The sequence below is a fragment of the Loxodonta africana genome, chromosome 3, assembly GCF_030014295.1.
Source record: "Loxodonta africana isolate mLoxAfr1 chromosome 3, mLoxAfr1.hap2, whole genome shotgun sequence".
Taxonomy (NCBI): domain Eukaryota; kingdom Metazoa; phylum Chordata; class Mammalia; order Proboscidea; family Elephantidae; genus Loxodonta; species Loxodonta africana.
The window spans coordinates 30536937-30564137 of record NC_087344.1 but is presented as its reverse complement, the minus strand read 5'-3'; the positions used below and the strand labels follow the sequence as shown (position 1 = coordinate 30564137).

At 53.7% G+C, this 27201-nt stretch overlaps 1 protein-coding gene across 2 annotated transcripts in view; it reads left to right on the top strand.

Moving 5' to 3' along the window:
- The window catches only part of NOTCH3 (notch receptor 3), a 38670-nt gene extending 15031 nt beyond the window's left edge, over nucleotides 1-23639 (top strand). Inside the window, exons 13-33 of one of the 2 annotated variants that reach the window (XM_064280857.1) lie at nucleotides 431-623; nucleotides 698-849; nucleotides 1011-1124; nucleotides 2009-2164; nucleotides 2924-3149; nucleotides 3803-4004; nucleotides 4359-4512; nucleotides 5854-6038; nucleotides 6749-6881; nucleotides 6965-7222; nucleotides 7304-7422; nucleotides 7785-8350; nucleotides 10757-11083; nucleotides 12899-13053; nucleotides 13140-13362; nucleotides 14425-14509; nucleotides 16315-16477; nucleotides 17584-17888; nucleotides 18168-18315; nucleotides 20119-20216; nucleotides 21574-23639. In XM_064280857.1, the coding sequence (XP_064136927.1) occupies nucleotides 431-623; nucleotides 698-849; nucleotides 1011-1124; nucleotides 2009-2164; nucleotides 2924-3149; nucleotides 3803-4004; nucleotides 4359-4512; nucleotides 5854-6038; nucleotides 6749-6881; nucleotides 6965-7222; nucleotides 7304-7422; nucleotides 7785-8350; nucleotides 10757-11083; nucleotides 12899-13053; nucleotides 13140-13362; nucleotides 14425-14509; nucleotides 16315-16477; nucleotides 17584-17888; nucleotides 18168-18315; nucleotides 20119-20216; nucleotides 21574-22620 (5009 nt within the window). In that variant the 3' untranslated portion in view covers nucleotides 22621-23639. The remainder of the gene's footprint in view (nucleotides 1-430; nucleotides 624-697; nucleotides 850-1010; nucleotides 1125-2008; nucleotides 2165-2923; nucleotides 3150-3802; nucleotides 4005-4358; nucleotides 4513-5853; nucleotides 6039-6748; nucleotides 6882-6964; nucleotides 7223-7303; nucleotides 7423-7784; nucleotides 8351-10756; nucleotides 11084-12898; nucleotides 13054-13139; nucleotides 13363-14424; nucleotides 14510-16314; nucleotides 16478-17583; nucleotides 17889-18167; nucleotides 18316-20118; nucleotides 20217-21573) is intronic. The other variant, XM_064280858.1, reaches the window with a different exon arrangement.
- The last annotated feature ends 3562 nt before the right edge of the window (nucleotides 23640-27201 follow it).

Sequence of the window (27201 nt, the reverse complement as noted above, 5' to 3'; positions counted from 1 at the left end):
TCCTTGTCTCAGCTTCTCTAGCGTTCTTCTCAGTGTTCCTTGGTGATCTTCACATGGCATCCATCTTCCCCCATTTCTACTTGCTTGCTTCTATGCCTCATCTGCTCTTTTTATATCTCAAAAGTGGTGTTTAAGACTCACCCTACACTGTTATGGCCTCATTCACATAACAAAGAAAACCCTATTCCCAAATAGAACAACATCCACAGGTGTAGGCGTTAGTATTCTAACACATATTTTGGCAGGACACAATTTAATCTGTAATATAGGTGGACGTGAATTTTGGAGGAGACACAATTCAGCATTTGCTCAAAGGTGTGGCTGTCCTCAGTGGGTCAAGGTTGAACCTCCATGGGAGGCATTGGGCCTGGAAGGGGGCTCGGACATCCTTATCCTGGTATGACAGGGTTGCCTGTGTGCCCCCTGCCAGGGCCCCTCTGCAATGTGGACATCAACGAGTGCGCTTCCAGCCCCTGCGCTGAGGGAGGCTCCTGTGTGGATGGAGAAAATGGCTTCCGCTGCCTGTGCCCCCTGGGCTCCCTGCTTCCACTCTGCCTCCCACCCAGCCACCCCTGTGCCCAGGAGCCCTGCAGTCACGGTGTCTGCCATGATGCGCCTGGCGGGTGAGGCCTTTCCCCAGCCCCTGACCCCCCAACACCTCCCTGGCCCACCTGACACCCCTAATGCCTCCTGCTAGGTTCCGCTGCGTGTGTGAGCCTGGCTGGAGTGGCCCCAGGTGTGGCCAGAGCCTTGCCCAGGATGCCTGTGAGTCCCAGCCCTGTGGGGCCAGTGGCACCTGCACCAGCGATGGAGTGGCCTTCCACTGCACCTGTCCCCCAGGCATCCAGGGTCCGTATCCCTTTCCTTCCCCAAACCCCCATCTTTTCTCCCTTCTCCCTCTTCCTCGTCTATGTTCACCTATTTTGTTCCTTTTCTCTTTCCCCTCAGGAACTTGGGGGGTGGGTATCAGAAGGGAGATGAGAGAACCTCATTCTGCTTATCTATCACAGGCCGCCAGTGTGAGCTGCCGTCTCCCTGCATCCCGAACCCCTGTGAGAATGGGGGCCACTGTGAGTCTGCCCCTGGCCAGCTGGCTGTCTGCTCCTGCCCCCCTGGCTGGCAAGGTATACCAGTTGCTTATTCCTCCTTCTCTTCTTCACTTCCTATGCACCCTGCCCGGTATGGGGTGATGCTGGGGAACCAGAGGGGACTCACCCAACCCTGCCTTTGAAGGGGCTTCCTTTTGCCAAAGGATGGAGCTGGACACAAATACCGCCAGCCCATGTGAGCTGGAGAAGAGAAAGGAATATAGAGCTGGTAGAGCTAGGATGCTGGCTGGGGGTTTGGGGACAGCTTCCCAGATGAGTGGAGTCCATGGGTGGTGCAAAAAGTGAAGGCGCTTAGCTGCTAACCAAAAGGTTGGCTGTTTGAGTTGACCCAGAGGCACCTCAGAAGAAAGGCCTGGTGATCTACTTCTGAAAAATCAGCCATTGAAAACCCTATAGAGCACAGTTGTGCCCCGACACACATGGGATTGCCATGAGTCGGAGTTGACTTGATGACAACTGGTTGGAGTCCCTGAGTGATGCAAATGGTTACCAGGCTCGGCTGCTAATCAAAAGGTTGAAGTTTCAAGTCCACCTAGAGGTGCCTCGGAAGAAAGACCTGGCAATCTATGTTCAAAAAATCAGCCATTGAAAACCCTATGGAGCACAATTCTACGCTGACACACATGGGCTCGCTGTGAGTTTGAGTCATCTGGACAGCCAAAGGCTGTTTTTTTTGTTTGTCCTGGAAGAGCAGATTTCCATCAGTGTATTCATTTCCCACTCTCTGAGATGGAGAGAAAAGTTCCAGAACAGCGTGTGCAAAACCCCCAGGGTGAACAGCACCATGACTTGTTCTTGCCTGTGCCCGGCTCAGCCTTCAGTTCTTCCTGAGCCCCAGGTATCTTCAGACCCTACCCAGCACCGCTAACCTTAGGTGTTCCCTTACCTGCTTTGACCAGGCCCACGATGTCAGCAAGACGTGGATGAGTGTGCAGGCTCCTCACCCTGTGGCCCCCATGGAACCTGCACCAACCTGGCAGGGACTTTCAGCTGCACCTGCCATGGGGGGTATGGTGGCCCTTCCTGCGATCAGGACATCGATGACTGTGACCCCAGTGAGTACAGGGAAGCTATGGGGGGTGCTGACTGACCTAGGGAGCCTGGTCCTCAAGCTTGTCCTATGTGCCCGACACCGAGGCCCAGAGAGATTGAGTGACTTGCCCAAAGTCACACAGAATGTAAGGAGAAGACTCTTAAGCCTGTGTACTGTCCCTGGCCGGAAGCACGTTAGCACTGTGTGTAAAGTTTGAGCTAGCAGCCCTTCAGAGAGTTCTCCAATAGCGCTGTCCCACAGACATGTGACACAAGCCACACATGCGGTTTTAAATTTGGAAGCCTGGAGACCCCACGTGTGCAGAGTAAAGCTGCACTCCACAGAGTTTTCAAGGCTGTGGCCTATCAGAAATAGTATCACCAGGCTTTTCTTTGGAGGCACGTCTGGGTTGGTCTGAACCACTAGCCTTCTGGTTAGTAGTCCAGTGCTTAACCATTTGCACCAACTACGCATGCTCCATAGGGTTTTTGGTGGCTGATTTTTTGGAAGTAGATTGCCAGGCCTTTCTTCTGAGACACTTCTGGATGGATTTGAACCTCCAACCTTTCGGTTAGCAGCCGAGCGTGTTAACTGTTGGCACCACCCAGGGACTTCTACGGCCATGGAAGGGGACAGGATTTGAGCCCCCTGACCACATGGGGACCCTCCCAATGGAGCCAGATCTCCTCTAGAGTCCCCTTCTGTACAAGTTATGGCCAGGGAGGGGCTGGGCTGATGGAGGACAAGACAAGTGACCAGCCTGCTGCCCTTCCACCTACAGACCCATGCCTGAATGGCGGCTTGTGTCAGGATGGCGTGGGCTCCTTTTCCTGCTCCTGCCTCCCTGGCTTCGCTGGCCCCCGCTGTGCCCACGATGTGGACGAGTGTCTGAGCAGCCCCTGTGGCCTGGGCACCTGCACCGACCACGTGGCCTCCTTCACCTGCACCTGCCCTCCTGGCTATGGAGGATTTCACTGTGAACGGGACTTGCCAGACTGCAGCCCCAGGTAGGTGGGGCCTGAGGCAGGTCCATATTGGAGCTCAGAGATGGGATGGGGCTCGGGAAGGAGTGGGACGGGCAGAGATGGGGGAACCTCAGTTCAGGCCCCACTTTAGGGGCTCTATTAGGAGCCCTAGGGGCGAATTAATTAAAGTGCTAGGCCGCTAACTGGAAGGTTGTCATTTGGAACCCAGACACTCTGCGGGAGAAAGATGTGGCCGTCTGCTTTTGTAAAGATTTACCGCCTTGGAAACCCTATGGGGCAGTTCTACTCTGTCCTGTAGGATCGCTGTGAGTCAGAATCGACCTGACGGCAGTGGGTTTTTGGTTGGATGTCTGATGGGGCTGGGCCGATGAAGGGGCAGTGCATGCTTGGGAGGGTCACCTTTAGGTTGGGGTACAGGCTGGGACGGGGCCTCCATGTGGCTCTGAAATACTTTAGCACTGAAATACCTGGCAAGTTGGGCTAAGAAAGGGGCAGCTCTTCCTTGGGACCTGGGGAGGTCAGAGAGAGGGTGGAGTCCCCACCCCTAGGAGAAGCCAAGGAGGGAGGGTGGGTCTGCTTTGGCAGCAACTTCTCAGTGCTGTTCCCGCGAAGGGGCGGTGCCTGTGAGGGGGCGGGGCCTTGATGGGCGGGGCCTGACCTACACCTTCTCCCAGCTCCTGCTTCAACGGAGGCACCTGCATTGACGGCGTCAACTCCTTCAGCTGCCTGTGCCGCTCTGGCTACACAGGCTCCCACTGCCAACATCAGGTCGACCCCTGCCTGTCTCGGCCCTGCCTGAATGGGGGCGTCTGCAGCACCGCCCACCCGGGCTTCCACTGCGCCTGCCCCCAGGGCTTCACTGGCAACCAGTGCCAGGTGGGCAGGTCGCTGGGGATTCTGCGGGAAGGGGCCTGCATGGATGGGGGTCGCGGTGTTGTGGGGGAGTCGTGGTGAGGAGCTTTCTGGCAACCTGAGGGAGGGGTCTGGAGGGGTGTTCTGGGGCAGGGGCCTGCGAGGGTTCCTGAGGTGGGGTCTTCAGAGGCTGTGGGGGAGGAGCCTAGAGGGTCGTTTGGGGAAGGCGCCTGCCGGATACCCTCGGGACCGAGTCTTAGCAGAGAAGCGGGGTGTGGTTCCTAGAGGGTTTCCCTAGTGGTGCCTGGGTCTTGGCAGAGGAACTGGGTGCGGTTCATAGGGGGTTCCCCTAGTGATGTTCAGCCCACTCCCCTCCAGACGCTGGTAGATTGGTGCAGCCGCGCGCCCTGTCAGAACGGGGGTCGCTGTGCCCAGACTGGCGCCTCCTTCTATTGCCTTTGCCCCCCGGGGTGGAGCGGCCGCCTCTGCGACATCCGGAGCCTGCCTTGCAGGGAGGCCGCAGCCCAGATCGGTGAGGGGGAGCACGGGCTGGGGCGGGGCTCGGCAGGGTGCTGTGGGCACTCGCTAATGTGAGGTGATGGAGGTGCAGTGATGCATATGGACGTACTGGGTGTGTGGCTGAGTGTGTGGGGGCTTGTAAGGTGTGTGTGTGACTGTGACATCTGGTGAAGGTGTGTGTGTGGTGTGTGGGACACAGTGTGTGACTGTCAGTCTCCTAGAGCTGCTGTAACAGAAATACCACAAGTGGGGGCTTTAATGAACAGAAATTTATGTTCTCACAGTTCAGGTGGCTAGAAGTCAGAATTCAGGGCCCTGGCTTAGGGGAAGGTTCTCTCTCTGTCAGCTCTGGGGGAAGATCTCTCAGTTTCTGTAGCTCCGGCACTCCTTGGTTCATTGGTGACCCCCACGTGGCATGTATCTTCCCCTGTGTGCTTACTTCTCTGTGCCTCATCTGTTCTTTCTATATCTCAAAGGTGAGTAGGTTCTGGACAGACGCTACACCAATAGGGCCTCATTAACATAAAAAGGAAAACCCTATTTCCACATGGGATTATATCCACAGGAGTCCCTGGGTGGCATAGAGTTACGTGATCGACCACTAGCCCAGGGGTTGGTGATTCAAACCCACTCAGAGGGGCCTTGGAAGGCAGGCCTGGCCATCTGTTGTCAAAAAGTCACAGCCTTGAAAACCATACAGGGCAGTTCTGCTCTGCACACATGGGGGTCTCCATGAGTGGCGGCTGACTTGATGGCAACTAACAACAACTACATGTATAAACCAAACCAAACCCATTTCCATCCAGTCGATTCTGACTCACAGTGACCCCATTCACAGCCATACGGCTTTGGATTCCAATATATTTTTGGGGGGGGACACAATTCAATCCATAACAGTGACCACGCTGGTGTGTGTGTGTGTGTGAATGCACACTTATGATTGAGGCCATGCCAGCTGGGACTGTGTGAGATAACTTTGATTAGATGCCAGCAGGGATGCTGGGTAATGCCATGGGTGATGCTCGCAGAGGGGTGTGCGCGTGCATGTGTGATTGAGGTTTTGCCAGTGGGGAGACCTGTGACAACCTTGATGAGACTCCAGCAGGGATGCTGGGTGATGCCATGGGCGATGCCACCGGGATGTGTGTACATGACCAAGGCCATGCCGGTGTGGGTATGTGTGACAACCTTGATGAGACCCCAGTAGGGATGCAGGGTGATTTGTGGTTGATGCCAGTGGGGGTGTGTGTGTGTGCAAGCTGAGGAATGTGTGACAACTTGGGTGATGCTGGTGGGGGGGAGGGGAGGCATGTGTGGCTGCCTCTGTGTCTGATGCTGCTCTTCTCTGCCCCAGGTGTACGGCCAGAGCAGCTGTGCCAGGCAGGCGGGCGGTGTGTGGACGAGGGCAGTGCCCACTACTGCTTGTGTCCAGATGGCCGCACAGGCAGCCACTGTGAGCAGGAAGTGGACCCCTGCCTGGCCCAGCCCTGCCAGCATGGGGGCACCTGCCGTGGCTACATGGGAGGCTACATGTGTGAGGTACGGGGTGCCCAGGGAGGGCATGAGGGTCTCGCCATGCCTGTGTGTGTCTGGATGTGGCCCTGTGTGTGCCTTCTCTCTGGGCATGTCTGGGTGTTTGGTTTTGTGACTGGGTATATTTTTGTGGGTTTCATTCTTCAGTTGAAATCTCTGGGTGGTGTAAGTGGTGAAAATGCCCGGCTGCTAACCAAAAGGTTGGAGGTTTTAATCTGCCCAGAGGCTCCTTGGAAAAAAGGCCTGGCAATCTACTGGACAATTAGCCATTGAAAACCCTGTGGAGCAGTTCTACTCTGACACACATGGGGTTGCCATGAGTTGGGGTTGACTCAATGGCAACTATATCTATCTATCTATCTATATATTTTTAATTCTCTGTAGATCCAAGGTGTCTCTGTGTCTGGGGTGTCTCTGTCTTTGGTTGTTCCCTGAGTGTATCTGTGTTTCTGGCCATGGTGCCTTTGGGTGTGTCTGCATGTGCTAGGGTCTGGGTGTGTGTCTTGGCTGTTTCTCCTGTGTCTCTTCCTCTGCGTTTGTATGTCTGTCCCTCTGGGCTGGGTGTATCTCTGTGTGTGTTCTGCACACTAGGCATGTTGCTGTGGGTTTCACGTCTGTGTGTGTCCTCTGTGCTGGCTTCTCTGGGACCTCACAGGGAGGGTTGGGTGTGTCTGTGTCCGTCCGGGCTGAGTGTCTGTCTTGCCTCCATGCCACAGTGCCCAGCTGGCTACACTGGTGACAACTGTGAGGATGATGTGGACGAGTGTGCCTCCCAGCCCTGCCAGCATGGGGGGTCCTGCATAGACCTGGTGGCCCGCTATCTCTGCTCCTGCCCCCCTGGGACGCTAGGTATGCCAGGGCCACCAGGGCCAGGGTCAGGGAACAGGATGGGAGGCTGGAACTCCATCGCCCCTGACTGCCCCCTCCCTCAGGTGTGCTCTGTGAGATCAATGAGGACGACTGCAGCCTAGGCCCACCCCAGGAGCTGGGCCCCCTGTGTCTGCACAATGGCACCTGTGTGGACCTGGTGGGTGGCTTCCGTTGCACCTGTGCCCCAGGCTACACTGGCCTGCGCTGTGAGGCAGATATTAATGAGTGTCGCCCGGGCACCTGCCACTCAGCACACACCCGGGACTGCCTGCAGGACCCAGGTGGGGGCTTCCACTGCCTTTGTCACGCAGGCTTCACAGGTAAGCTTGGGAGAGTGACTGGGCTGGGACTCTGCCTTTGTTCCCCCGGTACAGCTGATCCACCCCCTCCCACTTTCCCAGGTCCGCGCTGTCAGACCGTCCTGTCGCCCTGCGAGTCCCAGCCTTGCCAACACGGAGGCCAGTGCCGCCCCAGCCCGGGTCAGGGGGGTGCGCTAACCTTCGCCTGCCACTGTGTCCCAGTAGGTGTGGGTGGGCGTGGGTGGGCGCTCACGTGGGAGACAGAGCTTCTGGGGGCGGGGCGTGCCCTCGAGAGGGCCGTGCTTTTAGGGGAGAGAAAGAAAGGGTGGGGCTTCCTCGGGAAAGGCTGAAATTACCTGGAGGGTGTAGGCGTGTGGCCTGGGAAGGGGGGAAGGTGGGCGGCTCTGCTAGATGGAGCCTCCAGTGCAGGCAGGGGGGAGAAGTTGGGCGGGACCTGGGGAGGTCGGAGACTCAACCTGTCCCAAGTCCTGACCCTCAGCTTCCCTCCTCTCTCCCTCCTTCCCCCTCCTCCTGCCTTCTCCCCTCTCCCACTTTTTCTTCCCTTCCTCTCCACCACCTCTAGCCCTTCTGGGGCCCGCGTTGCGAGCGAGTGGCGAGCTCCTGTCGGGAGCTGCAATGCCCAGTGGGCGTCCCGTGCCAGCAGACGGTCCGCGGGCCGCGCTGCGCCTGCCCCCCGGGGCTGTCGGGGCCCTCCTGTCGGGGCTCGCGGGGGTCGCTGCCGGGGGCCACCAACTCCAGCTGCGCAGCCGCCCCCTGCCTGCACGGGGGCTCGTGCCGCCCCGCACCACTCGCGCCCTTCTTCCTCTGTTCGTGTGCCCCGGGCTGGGCCGGGCCACGCTGCGAGACGCCAGCTGCGCTCCCTGAGGCGCCCGAGGAGCCGCGGTGCCCGCTTGCCGCCTGCCGCGCCAAGCGCGGGGACCGCCGCTGCGACCGCGAGTGCAACAGCCCGGGCTGCGGCTGGGACGGCGGCGACTGCACGCTGAGCGTCGGCGACCCCTGGCGGCAGTGCGCGGCACTGCAATGCTGGCGCCTCTTCAACAACAGCCGCTGCGACCCCGCCTGCAGCTCACCGGCTTGCCTTTATGACAACTTCGACTGCCGCACTGGAGGCCGGGAGCGCACCTGCAAGTGAGTCCATCCGTGCGTCCGTCTCTCTGTCTGTCCGTCCTACTGTATGTCCGGGCCTGTCTGCACGTGGGCCCCACCTTCCGGCCGGTGTGCCCATTCTGTCTGTCCTTTTTGCCCAGTTTCTCCATCCATTCGCCCAGTCTGTGTGTCACGTCTGACCACCTCTCAGTCAGTTTGTCCATCGACTTCCCCTTTCGGTCCATCTGTTTTGCCCAGTCTGTCCATCCACTCACCCTGTCTGTCCTTCTACTCATCCTGTCCATTTCTACTCATCCTTCTGTCCGTTTGCCACATCTCACCACCCATGGGTCTCACCTCTCTGTTCATCTGTTTATCCACTCATTCTGTCTCTCCATCCATTTGCCCAGTCTGTCTGTGTGCCACATCTGACAATCTGTACCCCACCTCTCCGTCCATCTGTCCCTCCATTCACCCCAATCTGTCTGTTGATTTACCCTTTGTGTCCGTCTGTTTTGCCTCAGTCTGTCCATCCGCCCGTGCTGTGTTTCTGTTCCTCTATCCATTCTCCCAGTCTGTCTGTCCATGTGCACCACCTAACCACCTAGCCCTGCCTCTCTGTCTGCTTATCCATCTGCCCTGGTTTGTCTGCGAGGTGATCCAAGTGCCCTATATGTTGGGATGTCCATTTATTCTCTGTCTCTTTGTACCCTATCTGTCCATCCAAGTGCTCTGTCTGTCTTTGTACCCCATCTGCCCATCATGACTCTGTCCATCTGTCCATCCGTGAGCCCTGTTTATGTATCCCTGTGCCCTGCCTGTCTGTTTTTCTGTCCCACACACTTTACCTTTCCTTCCATCTGCCCTGTTTGTTCACCCTTCTGTCCATCCCCACTGGCCCCTCTGTGCACCTGTCTGCACTATTGTTTTTCCATCCTTGGACCTCATCTGTCCATCCATCTGTCTGGATGCCAGTCTGTCCATCTGTGCACCTCATCCATCTGTCCAGCACCGTGCCCTACCTGACCTTCCGTGTGCCTTTCTGTCCTTCTGTCCATCCATGCACCCCTATGGTTCCTCTGTGTGCCTGTCTGTCTGTCCATGACCCTGCCTGTTTGTCCACACCCCTGCTTGTCCATCCCTGCACCTCTTCTATCCCTTTGTCTATCCATGATTCTTATTTGTCCTTTTGTTCACCCTCAAATGCCATCTGCCATCGCTGCACCCCTCCTCTTCTGTCTTTGTCTGCCTGGAGCTGTCCCTCACCTTTACCTCCCGCCCTCATTTCCCCCTGCTCGCTCTCTTGCTTACTCTGCTCTAGCCACCCTGACCTCTCTGTTGTCCCTCAGATTCCCCAGGCTTGGTCCTGCCCCAGGGCCTTTGCACTGGCTACTCCCCTTGCCTGGACTGCTCCTCCCTCACCTCCTTCAGGCCTTTGCTCCTTCTCAGTGTGCGTCCCCTCCCCTGCCACCCCCACACCTCCCCAGCCCTTCCCCTGCTGTATTTTTCTCCGTAGCACGTAATTCCATCCAGCGTACCCTATATGTGTCTGCGTGTTGTTGTTAGTTTGCTGTCAAGTCAATTCTAACTCCTGGAGACCCCATGAGTTCCGAGTAGAACTAACTGCTCCATAGGGTTTTCAGGGCTGTGTGACTTTTCCGAAGTAGATCACCAGGTTTGTCTTCCGAGGCTCCTCTGGGTGGGTTTGAACTGCCAACTTTTTGACTAGTTATATTTTTACTTTTATTGACGTGTAACTGGAATGTGTATATTCTGCTTACTCATCTCTAACATCTGTCTCAACCACTGGAATGTCTGCTCCACACAGGTGAGGATTTGTGGCTGGGCCATATCCTCAGTGCCCACAGTAGCCTGTGGCAGGCAGTCCATCAACAGTTATTGATTTATTAATAGTTACTGAATGAATGGAGTCCTTGGGTGGTACAAATGGTTAAAATGCTTGGCTACTAGCTGAAAAGTTGATGGTTCCAACCCACCAAGAGGTGCCTCGGAAGAAAGGCCTGGCCATCTGCTTCCGAAAGGTGACAGTATAGAAAACCCTGTGGAGCACAGTTTTACTCTGCACACATGGGTCACCAGGAGTTAGAATCAACGACCGGCAATTCGTATAGTATGGTATTGAGCTAATAGTTGAATTTACACAAAGCCTGACATGTGCTGGAATATTCGGGCCCCCTGTGCACGTGCTATGGCCCTGGTGGTGCGGTAGTTAAGCATTAAGAGTGCTAACCAAAGGGTCGGCAGTGTGATTGTACCAAAGCTCCTTGGAAATCCAATGGGGCAGTGCTCCTCTGTCCTATAGGGTCGCTGCGGGTCAGAATCGACTCAGCGGCAACGGGTTTGGTTTTTTGGGGTGCACGTGCTGTCTGCCATTCTGGAGATCCCCTGATCTGCCTCTTCCCTCCTCCCACCTCCCCCCCCACCCAGCCCCGTGTATGAGAAGTACTGCGCAGACCACTTTGCCGATGGCCAATGCGACCAGGGCTGCAACATGGAGGAATGCGGCTGGGACGGGCTGGACTGCGCCATGGAGGTGCCGGCACTGCTGGCGCGCGGCGTGCTGGTGCTCACCGTGCTGCTGCCGCCCGAGGAGCTGCTGCGCTCTAGCGCCGACTTCCTGCAGCGGCTCAGTGCCATCTTGCGCACCTCGCTGCGCTTCCGCCTGGACGGGAACGGCCAGGCCATGGTCTTCCCTTACCACCGGCCTAGCACCGAGCCGCGTGCCCGGCGGGAGCTGGTCCCAGAAGTGATTGGGTGAGTGATTTCGCCCACCCTGCCGGGACCCAGGACCCCCCCAACCTGCCTGTGATTCCTCCCACTCTGACCCCGCCCCCACGTGATCCCACCTATCTCCGCAAGTGGATCCAGCCAATCCCCTCTGCCCCAGGGTTTTGCAGGGGGCGGTAAGGTGGAAGGGGGGTGGGGCTCTGAGCAGGGGAGGGACTCCATGGATCCATGTCTCTGCGCATTTTTTTTACTTCACGCTTTGTAATGGAGTCCCTGGGTGGTGTAAACGATCTATGTCTTGGCTGCTAAGCCAAAGGTTGGTGGTTCGGGTCCATCCATCAAGTTGGTGCCTCGAAAGAAAGGCCTGGCAGTCTACTTCCTAAAGATCACAGGCATTGAAACCCTATGGAGCAGAACTCTACCCTGAGTCCCATGAGTCAGAGGGCAGCGGTTTTTAAAACCTTGGATATGATCTAATTAATATAACAAAGAAAACTCTATTTCCAAACAGGCTTACTTCCACAGGTACAAGAATTAGGATTCCAACACGTGTTTTGAGCAGTTCTACTCTGCACACACTTTAATCTATAACACACAGGGAGCCCTGGAGCATGAACAGCACCCCAGAGTTGGTTCCACCTTGAGGCAGAAGTCTTTTGTATCCCATATCAGTCAGTTGTTGGCTGTGGGCTGCCCTACGGGTGTCACCTCCCAAGTGAGGTGGCTGCCATTTTGCCGAGGACAGTTTTCTGGAGAAGGGTCAGCTGTGAGCTGTTAGAAGCCAACTCTCACAGCAACTGGGAGATCAGTACAGGGAATCCAGGCAGGCACCAACAGCACCCACTGTGGTATGCGAGGAACGTTCTTGAGATGTTGACCTGAAAAAAATGTCCATTGGATTCAGTGGCTCAGGGAACACTAGTGGCCACAGCAAGACCTATTGGGGGGCTCGGTCGGGTGAATGCCAGATAGGCCATGGAGTCCTGGAGAGTGGAGATAGCTCTGTGAGGGTGGAGTAGGGGCAGGAGGATGGTACTGAGCTGCCTGTCCTTCCTGTTAAAGAAAACACAAAGAGATTAAAACATACAGGGTTTATTCCAGCAGTTACTCTGTATGCATATGCATAAAGAGAGACCATTCTGTTTTTAAAACAACAAATTGCTCCATGCAGGCTTGTCACAACGAAGCTTTTAAGGAGAAAAGGAGGAAATAGAAGTTAACCGTTGGTTAATCTGGTTGTTGTTAATTGCTGTGAGTTGACTGCAACTCATGGTGACCCCATGTGTGCAGAATAGCACTGCTCCATAGGGTTTTCAAGGTCACGGCCTTTCAGAAGCAGATTGCCAAGCCTGTCTTCCAAGGTGCCTCTGGGTGTGTTCCAACAGCCAACCTTTTGGCTAATAGTTGACTGCTTAACCTTTTACATCACCCAGGGACTCCCTGTCCACAGGTAGAGGCGTTAGGATTTACAAAGCATATTGTTTGGGGACACAGTTCAGTCCCTAACAGTTAGCACATGCCTTAACATAAAGGAGGTTTGCAAAGCTTAAGCATTACGTCAAGGGGTCCCTGGGTGCCTCGAATGGTTAAGCACTAGACTAGTAGTTGAACCCACCCAAAGACTCCTCAGAAGACAGGCCTGGTGATCTGCTTCTGACAGGTCAGCCTTGAAAGCCCTACCGAGCAGTTCTACTCTGCACACATGGGGTCATCGTGAGTTGGAATCCGTGGTGACAACTAATGACAACAGCTTGGTTAATATACGTCTTACGACAAAGAGGGTTTGTGAGGGCTTGATCACTGTGTCAGTCTGTGCCTCCTGTCCATCTGTCCATCCCGCAGCTCTGTAGTCATGCTGGAGATTGACAACCGGCTGTGCCTACAGTCATCTGAGAATGACCACTGCTTCCCTGATGCCCAGAGCGCAGCCGACTACCTGGGTGCCCTGTCGGCTGTGGAGCGCCTAGACTTCCCGTACCCGCTGCGGGCTGTGCGTGGTGAGGCTGTGCCCCAGGGCAACATGGGGGAGCTGGGGGCTGGGGCGGGGTGCTCTGCTGTGCTAGAACCCCACTTCTTCCTGCAGCTGAACCGCTGGAGCTGCCAGAGCCGAGTGTGCCACTGCTGCCCCTGCTGGCCGCGGGTGCCGTCTTCCTCCTGGTTATCCTTGTCCTGGGTGTCATGGTGGCCCGGCGCAAGCGCGAGCACAGCACCCTGTGGTTCCCTGAGGGCTTCACATTGCACAAGGATGCTGCAGCAGGCCACAAGGGCCGGCGGGAGCCAGTAGGCCAGGATGCGCTGGGCATGAAGTGAGGCCCCTTTCTGGTCTCTGTCCTTGCCTTGAACTGACTCTGACTTTTGACCCTGGCCTGACCTTAACTTCAGACTCTACCCTGGACACCAGTGTTCATCCCCCTTGACCACTGACTCTGTGACCCCTGACCCTTGACCGTATTTCCCATGTCCCAGTCTCCCTGACTCCACACTAAGCCTGCCACTCAGTGTGTGTTCCCACGTGACTGCTGACCTCATGGACTCTATGTCTGCTCTCCTGGCCCTATTCTCCATGACCCCCAATCCCACCTCTGGCTCCAACCCACCCTGACCTTTGACCCTACCTCTTATCCCATCACCATTTCGTGGCCGTGTATTCCAGACTTGACCCTGGGCCTCACCTTCAACTCCCTGACGTGTCTTCCAAGATGCCCAACCCCACCCTTACCTGACATCACCCTGACCCCTGAACTTATCCCTCACCTCTGACTCCATGACCATTGACCCTTCACCACAACCTCCTTCGTCCTGGCTGCATCTCCTACCTATTACGAGGTCATCCTCTGTAACCCCGCTGTATCTCCTGTGACCCTTCACTTATCCTGTAACCTGCTCTGATCCCTGACCCCACTTCTCTTCCTCTGATTCCACCTTAGGACCCAGCCATCACCCGTTATAACCCCTGACTCTCAACTGTCCTTTTCTGATTTCATCTTAGGCCCCTAGTTATCACTTATCATAACCCCTGACCCCACAAATGTCCCTTTCCCAATTTCACCGTAGGACTTGGCCATCACCCATCATAACCCCTGACCCCACAACTGTCCTTCAATTCCACCTTTGGACCCAGCTGTCACTGTCATAACACCTTACTGTGCACCCTGTGACCCTGACCCCATCCCATACCCCCTCATTGGACCCTGTCCCAACCCTGTCCCCTGTCTCCTGTGTTTACTGTTCCAAGACCCCGGATCCCCTTCCAGATCCCCAACTTCGCCTCTCTGACCTCTGCCCTGACTCCACCCCCAAAGTCCCCCACCCAGGTGGCAAGTATCCAGTGACCCCTCTCACATCTGCCCTTTCCACTGTCCCCACAGGAACATGGCCAAGGGTGAGAGTCTGATGGGGGAGGTGGCCTCAGACTGGATGGACACCGAGTGCCCGGAGGCCAAGAGACTGAAGGTGCTGCCCCTCCTCCAACCTCTCCTTCAGGGTCCTGGGTACCCAGGGGAGGCTCTGCTTTCCCACCTCCCAGGCTCCAGAGAACACTCGTGGCCTTCCGGCTTTGCTCTGTGGCCTCAGGGAGAGAGGGACATTTGCCATTTGGGTCCACTTGTGTGGCACAAATGGTTAATCGCTTGACCACTAGCCAAAAGGTTGGTGGTTTGAGTCCACCCAGAGGTGCTTCAAAAGACAGGTCTGGCCATCTGCTTCTGAGAGGTTACAACCTTGAAAACTCTATGGAGCAGTTCTACTCTGCACACATGGGGTTGCCATGAGTTGGAATCAGCTTGAAGGCAACTAACAACGACAATGAGTGGAAGGTCCCTGCCCCATCCTGCCCCCTCCCCAGTCAGGTCCCTGGTGTTAGGCCAGCCTGGGGTCTTTCCAGAGGAGATCCCCTGGTCCAGATAGACTGTTCTCTCTGCTGTGTCTGACTTTGTCCAGTGCGCCCAGCCCAAAAATGTGCCCAGACGGTCCTGAGTGCTATTTCCTCTCCTGGGGCAATGCCCATGGGCTCCTACTAGTGTTACCTGGGTACCTGCTGGATGTCCCAAATGCACACACAGAATGCTTTCACCTTCATAACACACAAAGCATCCGACTTCATTTTTACAACAATCCTACAAACCAGTTGTTGTCAAGTCAACCCTGACTCGTGGTGACCTCGTGTGTCAGAGTAGAACTGTGCCCTGTAGGGTTTCCAGTGGCTGGAGTTTTGGAAGTAGATCCCCAGGCCTTTCTTCTGAGGAGCCTCTGGGTGGACTCGTACCGCCAACCTTTCAGTTAGCAACCGAGCACGTTAACCGTTTGTACCACCCAGAGACTACGACAACTCTATACAATAGCTATTGATGTACACCTCAATTCTCAGCTGGCTTTCCCCTATTTTAATGTTTGTGAAATGGAGACATCTATTATGATTGACGGGGACAATGGTGGTTCAGTGGTAGAATTCTCACCTTCCATGCAGGGGACCTGGGTTTGATTCCCAGCCGATGCACGTCATGTGCAGTCACCACCTGTCTGTCAGTAGAGGCTTGCGTGTTGCTGTGATGCTGAACAGGTTTCAGCAGGGCTTCCAGACTAAGATGGGGTAGGGAGAAGGACCTGGCAATCTACTTCCAAAAAATCAGCCATTGAATACCCTATGGAGCACATTTCTACTCTGACATAGATGGGGTCGTCATGAGTAAAAATCGACTCCGTAGCAACTGGGTTTAGTGTATAGACAGGTGTGTGCTGACAGGTGCTATGCTCCCTGCCCTTTCCTGGCTTATCTGCTTCGGGTCCTTACTCCCTCTGTCCAAGTTGGGTTAAAAATCCTAGTTCTTCCCTTTATTGGCTCTGGCATCTAGCAAGTCAGTCTGCGCAGTTTCCTGATAAGAAACATATGTAACAAAGGGGGTCCCCGGATGGCACAAATGGTTTGCATGTGACTACTAACCTAAAAGTTGGCAGTTCAAACCCACCCAGTGGTACTGCAGAAGAAAGACCTGGTGACCTGCTTCCCTAAAGATTACAGCCAAGAAAACCTTAGGGAGCACAGTTCTACTCTGTCACACACAGAGTCACCATGAGTCGGAATAGACAGTAGTGCATTTGGTTTTTGGGTGTAACAAAGGTGGGATGTTCATGATTTCGCAGGGCCCTGTGTGTGTTTCAATGAGAGAAACCCCACTGGTGTGTCCAGTTCTACCCCTACTGGTATCTGTGCCCGCTTCCAAAGGGTGGTGTCTGAGGACCCAGGGTCCTTGTACCTCCAGGTAGAGGAGCCCAGCGTGGGGGCTGAGGATGCTGTGGACTGCCGCCAGTGGACTCAACACCACCTGGTTGCTGCTGACATCCGCATGGCACCAGCCATGGCACTGACACCACCACAGGGGGACGTGGATGCTGACGGCATGGATGTCAATGTGCGTGGACCAGGTCAGTGATGGCGCCCTCCACCCCTCGTCCTGTTCATGAGAAGCTGCATCTGGATATGTGCTCTGGGGAGAACTGGGCTATATCCAGGCTTCTGTGGATGTAGGTGCTAATCAAGAATCTTGGTTTTAAGTACAAAAGCCCAACTCACACTAGCTTAAGTGAAAAAAAAGGGGGGGTGGGATTTTTGGGTTTATAGAACTGGAAGTGTTGGGAATGTCTGGATCCAGGACTCAGTCTTCCTCTTCCCACCTCTTGGCTTGATTTCCAGCCAGCCGTGGTGGTTTCAACCCAAGCTGGCTTTCCCCTGAGGGTAGCAAGTCATGCCAACTGTTTTCCCAACTGCTCAGCAAACATCCCAGGATGAGTTCTGATTGGACAGGCTAGGGTCACATGCCCATCCCTGAGCCAATCAGTGTGGCCAGGGAGCCAGAATATGCAGATCAGCTGAGCCTATCCCTGATCTGGGGAGGGGTTTGATCTACCCGGGGCTAGAGGATGGAGAACGAGGTGCACGTGGCTTCCTAAAGACACCAGAACAAATGCTTGTGACGAGTGTAGCCAGCTGTGCTGTCCAGATCCTCTTGAGTCTGTCTTTACCACATTTTAGGATATTCCTATCCCAGCTTCATTTTGCTTTTTGCATATGTGGTTCTTTTTGAAAGTATCTTGGGTGCAGGAGCCTGAAGTGCCTGGGAGTTTATGTCCGTGGGGGTGGCGTTTAACCAGAGAGTGCGGAGTATGAAAGGCACAACCTATTCGCCTAGCATTGCTCTGTGGCCTCAGGGAGAGAAGGCAAGTCCTCCTGCAGGATCAGGCTGACTTAGCTCCCTGGGAGTTTGCCTGAGGTTGCACCCTTGCTTGGCTTCTCCCTCCCTAGTCCTGTATCTTCTACTCCCTAGGAACCCTTCTGTGACAAATCACATGCCCAGGAGTCCTTATCCTGGGTTGGCTCTGGGGCACCTGACACAGGTGTGTGCAGATGGAATGACTTGCCACTCTGTTGTGCTCCCACCTGTCCCACTTCCTCCTAACGCAGAGCCGAGATAATATTCCCTGGAGGGACCTCTGTGCCAGCCTCCCTCATGATGCACTCCCGATCCCCACAGATGGCTTCACCCCACTTATGCTGGCCTCCTTCTGTGGGGGAGCCCTGGAGCCGATGCCGGCAGAGGAGGATGAGGCCGATGACACATCAGCCAGCATCATCTCGGACCTGATCTGCCAGGGTGCCCAGCTTGGAGCACAGACTGACCGCACTGGTGAGACTGCCCTGCACCTGGCCGCCCGCTACGCCCGAGCCGACGCAGCCAAGCGGCTGCTGGATGCAGGCGCAGACACCAATGCCCAGGACCACTCGGGCCGCACCCCCCTGCACACGGCTGTCACCGCCGACGCCCAGGGTGTCTTCCAGGTGAAATGGGCCTGCCCTCTTGAACTTTAGGGCTGGGAAGGGCATCAGACAACCTGGGTTTGAGCCCTGGCTCTGCCTTTCTGTAATGGAGTTATTCTTATTGATCTCATTCCCATTTATAAAATGGGGATGTACAGGCATACAGTGTCAGTCTGTTTGATGAAACTCATTGATTCCAGGCCATGTGGAGGTTGGCGATGTTAGGGGCTTGGGAGTCCTCCTGACTCCCCTATTTCTGCCCTGACTGCCCTGGTGCATGACCCCTCTTCTCCCCCTCAGATTCTCATCCGGAACCGCTCCACAGACCTGGATGCCCGCATGGCAGACGGCTCCACAGCACTGATCCTGGCAGCCCGCCTGGCAGTGGAGGGTATGGTGGAAGAGCTCATTGCCAGCCACGCGGATGTCAATGCTGTGGATGAGCTCGGTAGGTGGGCAGGGGTGGTGGTGGGTGGGGGCTCGGAGGGTGCCACCTGGGCCCTGACTGTTACGTTTGTGTGAACTCACACCTACATGTAGAATCGCTCATTGAAGCTCATGCGCACATAACCAGGTTGCAACATGGATGTCCACTCTCATACAGGGTGGCCACTAGCCCATACAGTGCCTCTGTGGTTTAGAAAAAGGCGCTTTTCTCCAAGACACTTTCTTTCCATCTGCTTTGGTAGAACAACTCATCCTACTGCCCTCTGCTGGGAAACTGTGATAATGCATGGGCAGATTCACCCAATCTACAGTACAAGGCGGTCCTTGGGCGGTGCAAACGGTTGACGTGCTTGGCAGCTATCAAAAGGTTGGAGATTTGAGTCCACCCAGAGGGGCCTTGAAAGGAAGTCCTGGCAATCTACTTCTGCAAAATCAGCCATTGAAAACCCTATGGAGCACAGTTCTACTCTGACACACGTGGGGTCGCCATGAGTCAAAATAGGCTCAACAGCAGCTGATTTATAGGACTGGACAGCATTTCATTCTGTTGTGCACAGAGTGGCTGTGAGTCGAAGGCTGCTAGCGACAGCGACACACTGAGAGGGCACCTCTGTGGAGGCAGCTCGTTTGCATCTGTGCAGAGTCACCTGTGCAGATTCATGGCAACCTGCCCTCCAAGGGACAGCACACATCCTGTGCAGCAGGGTTTTCTGCCTTAGCACTGGGTCAGGCTCTGTGATGGGAGCTGTCCTGGGCCCTGTAGGAGGCCGAGCAGCACCTCTGGCCTTGACTCACTCGATGCCAGTAGCACTGTTTTCCAGGGGTGGTGACCACAAATGTCTGCAGGCACTGCCCTGGGCCCTGCCAGGGGGTAAAATCGCCCCTGGTTGAGAACCATGGCCCTACTAGCAGCACTGTCGGGTAGAACTTTCTGCAAGCATGGAAGTGTTCTGCGTCTGTGTCGTCTAATGTGTAGGCCACCAGCCACATGCGGAGGCTATCCAGCACCGGAAATGTGACTAAGTGGCAAAATTACTGAATTTTTTATTGTATTTTATTTCAACTAATTTGAATTTTAAAAAACCACATGTGATTGATGGCTCTTGTATTAGATGGCACAGCTCCAGGTACCTCCCAAGGGAGGCACACGCAGCCCCCGCCCCCCGGCTACCAGAGTCAGGTCTATAAGTATGCACAGGCACACATAGTCCACCAGTACTGGGAGTCATCTATAGCCGTGCACACCCAGTCTCCATGTACTGTAGTCAGGTCTACAGGTATGCACACACACACACACACACACACACACACACACAGAGTCCTCTGTGTACTAGGAGTCAGGTCTACAGGTATGCACATGCACACGCAGTCTCCCGTTGACTGGAGTCAGGTTTGTAGGTATGCAAATGAATGCACAATTCGCTGGGTACTAGGAGTCATCTACAGGTGTGCGTGCACACACACACACACACACAGCCCCTCGTGTACCAGGAGTCAGGTCTACAGGTGTGCACATGTATGTACAGTCCCCAGTGTACTGAGAGTCAGGTCTATAGGTGTGTTTATGCACACACAGTCTCTCCTCCCATGTTCAGGGTCATTCCAGAGGTGTCCACATACAGGCCTATTACCCTACGTACAGTCAGTTCACAGGTGTGCACACACATATACCCAGACACAGGTGCTTGTTCGTGACCATCCTGCCCCCATCCTCCAGGCCATGTTATGGACACTTTCTGCCCTCTGCCATGGGGGCAGGGACATGAGCTGGGTCCTGACACTGTCCTCTCCCCTCTCACTCCAGGGAAATCAGCTTTACACTGGGCTGCTGCCGTCAACAATGTGGAGGCCACCTTGGCCCTGCTCAAAAATGGAGCCAACAAGGACATGCAAGACAGCAAGGTGAGCCTGGGCCTCAGCCCACCCGGGGGCCAGCACCTGCACAGCCCCCACAGGTGGCAGAGAACAGGGTGGTGTAGGCCGGTAGAGGTATTCACCCTGTCTGAGGCCAGCCTTCAGGGTAGGATTTGGGGCGAAGAAGCTACGACCAGGGAGCAGAGGAGGAAGCCTGGCCATTGCTGTGTGATGTTGGGCAAGTTAACTTCTCCGAGCCTCAGTTTTCTTACTGTGAAGTGGGAAAGTAACAGTATCCACCTCATGGCATGTTCCAAGGACTCGGTGAGCTAAAGCGTTTGTAAAGTGCTTTAGTGGCTCCTCGTTAAAGGTAACTTATGATCATGGCAAGGTTCCTGGGTGGCGCAAGCCGTTTGTGCTCAACTACTAACCTAAAGGTTGGCAGTTTGAACCCTCCCAGTGGCACCATAGGAGAAAGGCCTGGTGATCTGCTTCCGTAAAGATCACAGCCAAGAAAACTTGTGGAGCAGTTCTAATCTGTAATACATGGGGTCACCATGAGTCAGAGTTGATGGCAATGGGTTTGGGTTTTTTTGGTTTTTATGGTCATGGCAACCCATGAGTTGCCATGAGTCAAAATCGACTTGATGACAACTGGTTTACTGGTTATGGTCACGGTTTACAAACTCTTCCAAGGTGGTTTTTCTCTCCTCATTTTACAGATGGGAAGGGTGAGGCTCAGAGGGGACAGGGTCAGATCCTGTCCTTATTTAAAATTCTGGTTTATTTGTTCGTCATGGGTTTTTTGGATTAATCTTCATTTTTTAAAATAATTTTTATTGTGCTTTAAGTGAAAGTTTACAAATCAGGTCAGTCTCTCACACAAAAACCCATTAATCTTCATTTTTTTAAATATTTAATTTTAATGACTGAGGTTTTTGGTGGCCCCTTGGACTTAGTGGTCCCTGGGTGGTACAAATGGTTTGTGGTTGGCTGGTGGTTCAAACCCACCCAGAGGTGCTACGGAAGAAAGGCCTGCTCTGCTGTAAGATCATATCCAAGAAAACCCTATTGAGCAGTTCTACTCTGTAACACGTGGGGTTGCCATGAGTTGGAATCAACTCAACAGCAATGGGTTTGGTTTGTCTTTGGACTGAGTGGCTGAGGTGAATGCCTCGCTTGCCTCACCATAGCCTTGGCCCTTGGGCTCCATAGATGTGGCATAAAGGAGTGAACTTGCCTAGGTTCTCCCAGCAGAGTAAGGATTTGAACCCAGGTCTGTCAGGCCCGAGAGTACGAACCCCTAGCTCTCAGGTCCCACTGAAGGTGGAGACTTGGCTGAGAGTGGCCAAGAGTTAGAGCGTGGCTCTCGTGGCCCTGATGCCTGTGGGTTCTGGCCCCCCAGGAGGAGACGCCTCTGTTCCTGGCTGCCCGTGAGGGCAGCTTTGAGGCCGCCAAGCTGCTGCTGGACCATTTCGCCAACCGTGAGATCACAGACCACCTGGACCGGCTGCCACGAGACGTGGCCCAGGAACGGCTGCACCAGGACATCGTGCGGCTGCTGGACCAGCCCAGTGGGCCCCGAAGCCCTCCCGGCCCCCATGGCCTGGGCCCCCTGCTCTGCCCACCTGGAGCCTTCCTCCCAGGCCTTAAGGCAGCACCGTCAGGGGGCAAGAAGAATCGAAGACCCCCTGGGAAGGCAGGGCTGGGGCCACAGGGGACCCGGGGACGAGGCAAGAAGCTGACGCTGGCCTGCCCAGGGCCACTGGCGGACAGCTCGGTCACCCTCTCGCCTGTGGACTCGCTGGACTCCCCACGGCCCTTCGGGGGCCCTCCTGCCTCCCCCAGCGGCTTCCCCCTTGAGGGGCCCTATGCAGCTGCCACCGCCACAGCAGTGTCTCTGGCGCAGCTCGGGGGCTCCGGGCGGGCGGGTCTAGGGCGCCAGCCACCAGGGGGCTGTGTGCTCAGCCTGGGTCTCCTGAACCCTGTGGCGGTGCCCCTTGACTGGGCCCGCTTGCCCCCACCGGCCCCACCAGGCCCCTCCTTCCTGCTGCCACTGGCCCCGGGCCCCCAGCTGCTGAACCCTGGGACCCCCGTTTCCCCCCAGGAGCGGCCCCCACCATACCTTGCTGCCCTGGGACACGGTGAGGAATATGTGGCAGCTGGGTCCCACAGCAGCCCCCGCAAGGCCCACTTTCTGCGGGTCCCCAGTGAGCACCCTTACTTGACCCCCTCTCCTGAGTCCCCAGAGCACTGGGCCAGCCCGTCGCCCCCCTCCCTCTCGGACTGGTCCGACTCAGCACCAAGCCCTGCCACAGCTTCCGGGGCCACGGCCGCAGGGACACTGCCTGCCCAGACCCTCCCCCTGACTGTCCCTGGCCCCCTCACCCAGACCCAGACCCAACTGGGGCCCCACCCTGAGGTCCCCCCCAAGAGGCAGGTGTTGGCCTGAGACCCTTCTCAGTGCCTGGATCTCGGGGGCTGAGAGACACCCTATCCTGACCTCTCTTTTCTTTTTAGTCCTTTTCATTCTCTTCTCTTTCCACCAGCCTACTTGCACCCCCTTGCTGGTGACCAAGGCAGGTCACCAAATCAGGGCCTCAGTCTTCCTTTATTTATAATGAGTGGAGGCTGACTGCCTCACCCTCCTAATCTTGGGGTGAGTCTGGGACCTCCTCTTTTTCCCTTTCTCTTTCTTCCCTCCCTCCTCCGGCTTTTCTCTCCTCACACTCTTACATGAGTGGATTATTATTTTCTTTTTTTTTTTACATTTTGTATAGAAAACAAATTCATTTAAACAAACTTATTATTATTATTTTTTACAAAATATATATATGGAGATGCTCCCCCCTCCCCATGAACCCCCAGTGCCCCCGTGGGGCTGAGTCTGTGGGCCCATTTGGCCAAGCTGGATTCCGTGTACTCAGTGCACAGGCGAACTGGGATCCCGTGTACCAAGTACACGGCCCTGGTATGTACCAAGTAGGCACCCTTGGGCGCACCCTCTGGGGCCAGGGGTCGGGCAAGACTTGGGAGCCTCCTCTCCCAACCCTCTCCCTCACTTCACTGCATTCCAGATGTGATTTGTTCTGTAACTTGCTGGAGGAAGGGCCATTCTGGCCTGCAGAACCCATTCCCAGGGCCTCCCCTCCACAGAGCCCTGCTGCCCCCTGGGCCACCTACCATTGGGTACTGTGGGGTGGCTGGTGAGAACTTGGGAGCCAGGGGAGAAGTGTGCATTCCACTTTGCCTTCCTGTAAATATGGAAATGCAGGGAGGAAAGGAGCTGCCTGGATGGAGACTCTCCTCCTGGTGCTCCCCTGGCCCAGTTCCATGGCAGAATAGAAGTATTTTTAGGCTATTTTTGTAATATGGCTTATGGTCACAACCCCTGTGTAGCTGAATACCAGTCCCTGCATTGTACAGCCCCCACTCCCCTCACTGCCTAATAAAGGAATAGTTAACACTTGGTGTCATTGGTCTGTGTCTACGTGATGTGGGGAGTGATGGTGGTGGGGCCTTTTCTGTCTTTCCCCACCCCCAGAGCTAAAATGAGCTCCCATCTTGGGGTAAACCTATTGGGCTCGACTGCCCACTCATGAATTCTCTTTCAGCAGAGGATGCCACTGATTGGATCAGAGGTGGTCACCTGACTTAAGATGAGCTAATCAGGTTCCCTCACTTGAGAACTTTAATTGATGCTAAGGTCATCATCTGTTGGTGGAGCTTTTAAGGTCACAGGCAGATTAAGAATGTGAACGGCCATTTTGGAGCTTTTACCAGTGTGAGTAAACAGGAGAATGGAGCTAATAAGCAGGGAGAATAAGAGATGGAAGCTCATATGGCTTCAGCAGACTTGAAGGAGCATCATGCCCAGTTAATTGAACATTCATTCCATCAACATCAACAAGTGCTTACTGATTGCTTCGTAAGTGCCTGAAGCTGGTTCTGCATCAGTCCACCTGGAGATAGCCCTGTAGCCATACAAGAAATACTCCTTTATGTATGGCAGCATCCTTTACATATTCCACTCTTAGTTTCTTTGGGCTGCTGAAACAAAATACCACAAAGCGGGTGACTTTAAAGAACAGAAATCAATTTTTCTCACAGTTCTGGAGGCTAGCAGTCCAAATCAGCACATCAGCTATGTAAATTCCTCCTGAGAGCTCAGAAAGGAACTGTTCCATGTCTCTCTCCTAGCTTCCGGTGGCTGTTGGCAATCCTTGGCATTCTTTTGCTGCTTATAGATGCATCTTCACATGGTATCTACCCCTCTGTGTGATTCTGTCTCTGTGTTTGTTTTCTCCTTTTATAAAACACCCTCAGAAGGGATTAGGATTAGGACCCACCCTGCTCCAGTATGACTTCGTTTAATTTAAATGATAACATCTTCAAAGAAAGGCCCTATTTTCCCAAACAAGTTCACATTCACAGGTACTGAGGTTAAGACTTCAGTTTATTCTTGAAGGACACGATTCAATCCATAGCAGGTGGGTCTCTGTGTCTTGCAACCAACTGTGCCCCAAGACAAGATTGTCTTTACACTGAGACCCTTCAGGAAAGGAGGTGGGATTTAATGTCCATTGATTCATCCTATTAGCTGAAATGATGTTGGTTGCAAGTGGCAAAAGTCAACTTAACTGGCTTAAACAAACAAAAAAAGATTAATTAGCTCATCAAACTAAAAAGGACCAGCTTCAGGAGAGATTTGATCTAGTGGCTCAAATGAGGTCAAGAAGGACTAAGTTTCTCTTCTCTACAGCTTTTCTCTGAGGTTCAGTTTCAGCCTCAGGCTCCATGTGGTACCCAGTCCAATCTCTTTTTTCCACCCACACAGCCCTAACCCTCCCTCTGTGTTAGCAAAATATGTGCAAAAGTCATAGACTTCACATCTGCACATAGTACTATCCAGGGAAGAAAGAACCTTGCAGCAACTTTTGTAGGAGTCTTGGAATTGATTTTCTAAAGACTCCAATTGGGTTGTGTTGTTAGTTGCAATTGAGTTGGCTCTGACTCGTGGTAACCTAATGCATAACAGAAAGAAAAGTTGCCCAGTCCTGTGCCATTTTCATGATCATTAGCATGTTTGAGTCCATTGGGCCATGTACCCATCCTCTAACAGAGTTTCTCCACCTCAGCAGTACTGACATTTAGAGCCAGAGATCACTCTCTGCTGTGGAAGCTGTCCCGTGCATTGTGGGATGCTGAGGAGCATCCTTTGCTTCTTCCCACTATGTGCCAGCACGCACGCACACACACACACACACACACACACACACTCATTGTGACAACCAAAAATGTCTACAGACGTTGCCAACTTCTCCTGGGGGAAAAACTGCCCCAGCTGAGAACCACTGCTCTAACCGATCACTATGGTCATGGGCTAAGGAATATACTGCCTTTTATTTTTTATTATTTTTTTCATTTGTACTTTAAGGTTTACAGAACAAACTGGCTTCTCATTAAACAGTTATTACACATATTGTTTTATGACATTGGTTAACAAACCCATGACATGTTAACACTCTCCCTTCTTGACCTTAGGTTCCCTATTACCAGCTTTCCTGTCCCCTCCTGCCTTCTAGTCCTTGCCCCTGGGCTGGTGTGTCCGTTTTGTCTTATTTTGTTTTATGGGCCTGTCTAATCTCTGGTTGAAGGGTGAACCTCAGGAGTGACTACATTACTGAGCTAGAAAGATGTCCAGGGGCCATACTCTCAGGGAGTGTCCAGTCTCTGTCAGGCCAGTAAGTCTGGTCTTTTTTTGTGAGTTAGAACTTTGTTCTACATTTTTCTCCAGCTCTGTCAGGGACCAACTATTGTGATCTCTGTCAGAGCAATCAGTGATGGTAGGTGGGCATCATCTAGTTTTGCTGGACTCAGTCTGGTGGGGGCCATGGCAGTTGTGGTCCATTAGTCCTTTGGACTAATCTTTCCCTTGTGTCTTTAGTTTTCTTGATTCTCCCTTGCTCACAAAGGGGTGAGACCAGTGGCATATCTTAGATGACCACTCAGAGGCTTTTAAGACCCCAGACACTACTCACCAAAGTAGAATGTAGAACATTTTCTTTATAAACTATATTATGCCAATTGAGCTAGATGTTCCCTGAGGACATGGTCCCACAGCCCTCAGCCCAGTAATTCGGTCCCTCAGGGAGTTTGGATGTGTCTACGGAGCTTCCATGATCTTGTCTTGTACAAGTTGTGCTGGCTTCCTCAGTATTGTGTACTGTTTTACCCTTCACCAAAGTTACCACTTACCTATTGTCTATTTAGTGTTTTTTCCATCCCCACACATCCCTCCCTCATAACCATCAAAGATTGTTCCTTTTTGTGTGTAAACCTTTACATGAGTTTTTATATTAATGGTCTCATACAATATTTGTCCTTTTGTGATTGACTTATTTCACTCAGCATAGTGCTCTCCAGATTCATCCATGTGGTCAGATGCTTCGCAGATTCATCATTGTTCTTTATGGTTGCATAGTACTCCATTGTGTGTATGTACCATAGTTTGTTTATCCATTCATCTGTTGTTGGGCATTTAGGTTGTTTCCATCTTTTTGCTATCGTGAACAATGCTGCAATGAACATGGGTGTATATATGTCTATGTGTGTGACGGCTTTTATTTCTGTAGGATATATTCCTAGGAGTGGGATTGCTGGATCATATGGTATTTCTATTTCTAGCCTTCTAAGGAAGCTTCATGTTATTTTCCAAAATGGTTATGCCATTTTACATTCCCACCAGCAATGCATAAGAGTTCCAGTCTCCCTGCAGCCTCTCCAACATTTGTTATTTTATGTGTTTTTGATTTGTGCCAGTAATGCTGGGGTGAGATGGTATCTCACTGTGGCTAGTGATCGCGAGCATTCCCTCATGTGTCTGTTAACCTTAACTTGAATGTCTTCTTTGGTGAAGTGTCTGTTCATTTCCTTTGCCCATTTTTTAATTGGATTATTTGTCTTTTTGTTGTAGAGGTGTTGGATTTTCCTGTAGATTTTAGAGATTAGACCTTTATTGAATTTGTAATAG